This window comes from Calcarisporiella thermophila (assembly GCF_041956535.1).
Source record: "Calcarisporiella thermophila strain CBS 279.70 unplaced genomic scaffold VTP21scaffold_4, whole genome shotgun sequence".
Lineage (NCBI taxonomy): Eukaryota > Fungi > Calcarisporiellomycota > Calcarisporiellomycetes > Calcarisporiellales > Calcarisporiellaceae > Calcarisporiella > Calcarisporiella thermophila.
This window is the reverse complement of record NW_027192194.1, coordinates 90,870-92,421: the sequence shown is the minus strand read 5'-3', so window position 1 is coordinate 92,421 and position 1,552 is coordinate 90,870. Positions and strand designations below refer to the sequence as shown.

Here is a 1,552-nt window from a genome sequence, read left to right as displayed (position 1 = left end):
CCACAAGGGGCGCAACGGTGTGGCGAATGGCAACTCGTCCGCTGAGCATCTTCTCCAAGATAAGCAGGCACTTCGACACAAGTTAACGAGTTTGATTGCCGGCCTCACCAACCATCCCGTCACGAATACTCCAGAGTTTGCAACAACATCGTTCTTCGACATTGGGATGGACTCGCTCATGGCTATTCGATTCCGAAACCAGCTCACTCAGATGTTCCCCAGCCTCGAGCTAGCTCAGAACGTCGTGTACACCTACAATAGCGTAGGCAAGTTAGCAGACCATCTTTGTGCAAAAGCCAATCGCAACGCGTCCGATGATCCGAGCGACTATGATGCCCAGCAGCTGCAAGCAACTCGCGATTTGATCTCCAAATACAGCGATTTCTCGCATATCCAGCCAAAGTTTACCTCCACCAGCGACCATTTCAGCCTCTCATCTGGTGCTCGGGATGAGATCGTCCTGGTGACTGGAGCGTCTGGCTCGCTTGGAAACTTCCTTGTTCGCGATCTGCTGAGGCTCAACAATGTTCGCAAGGTGTACTGTCTGCTGCGTGGTGATGATGGGATGGAGCGAATGCATCAATCCTTTGCCAAGCGCCAACTCGATGCTTCCATTCTCAATACGGATCGTGTGGAGGCACTCGAATACAACATGGGAGATGCATATCTGGGCCAGACGCAAGAGGTATATTCACGATTGGCTGAGGAAGTAACGACGATCATCCATTGCGCTTGGAAGATGGATTTCAATGTTCCTGTCGAGGCATTCGAGTCGGAAAGCGTGGCCAGTGTCTATCATCTCATTGCACTTGCTTGTGCGTCCTCCACTCCAAAACGGATCCTTTTCACCTCCAGCGTCTCATCTAGTGGCCGTGTTCCTACCCCTACCATCCCCGAGCTCCCTCTTCCCGAGGATAAGCCTGAGATCGCGGTGCCAATGGGATACGGTCGATCCAAGTATGCTGCGGAGATCATCCTACAGCGCGCCGCCCGTGAGTTAAGCATCCCGGTCAACTTGCTTCGAGTGGGACAAGTATCAGGAGACTCGGAGAATGGTGCATGGAACATGTCCGAGATGTGGTCTATGATGCTCTACTGCGGGTCTAGCATCATGCATGCCATGCCAGACTTGGGATCCACCGAGATCGACTGGATTCCTGTGGATGTAGCCTCCCGTTCCATTGTGGAAATTGGGGTCATCAACCGACCTCCTCTTCAAGACTCTGCCCATGGACCATACTATCTCGTCAGTCATTTCGTGAATCCAAAGCACACGGCGTGGAACGAAGTTCTTAACTCACTTCAGAAGCTCGATCTGATTTTCGACATTGTCTCTTTCGATGCATGGGTGGAACTGCTGAAGAATGGCAAATGGGATCCCGAGGTGAATCCAGCAGTCAAGCTCACGGGAATATACGAAACGTTATTCTCCAGGTCCGAAGCCCGTGCGAAGGGGACCAGACGACTGGAAACCAAACACACGTGTTCTATGAGTGAGAGTCTGTGCACTTGTCCAGTAATTGATGAACATCTGCTTGGACTGTATTTTAAC

The 1,552-nt window shown here is 51.7% G+C and overlaps 1 protein-coding gene across 1 annotated transcript in view; it reads left to right on the top strand.

Moving 5' to 3' along the window:
- The window catches only part of VTP21DRAFT_8283 (uncharacterized protein), a gene marked incomplete at both ends in the record, with an annotated part of 4,240 nt that extends 2,743 nt beyond the window's left edge, over positions 1–1,497 (top strand). The window contains 2 exons of the mRNA XM_069399116.1: positions 8–1,384; positions 1,435–1,497. Of these exons, the coding sequence (XP_069254565.1) occupies positions 8–1,384; positions 1,435–1,497 (1,440 nt within the window). The remainder of the gene's footprint in view (positions 1–7; positions 1,385–1,434) is intronic.
- Between the last annotated feature and the right edge of the window lie 55 nt (positions 1,498–1,552).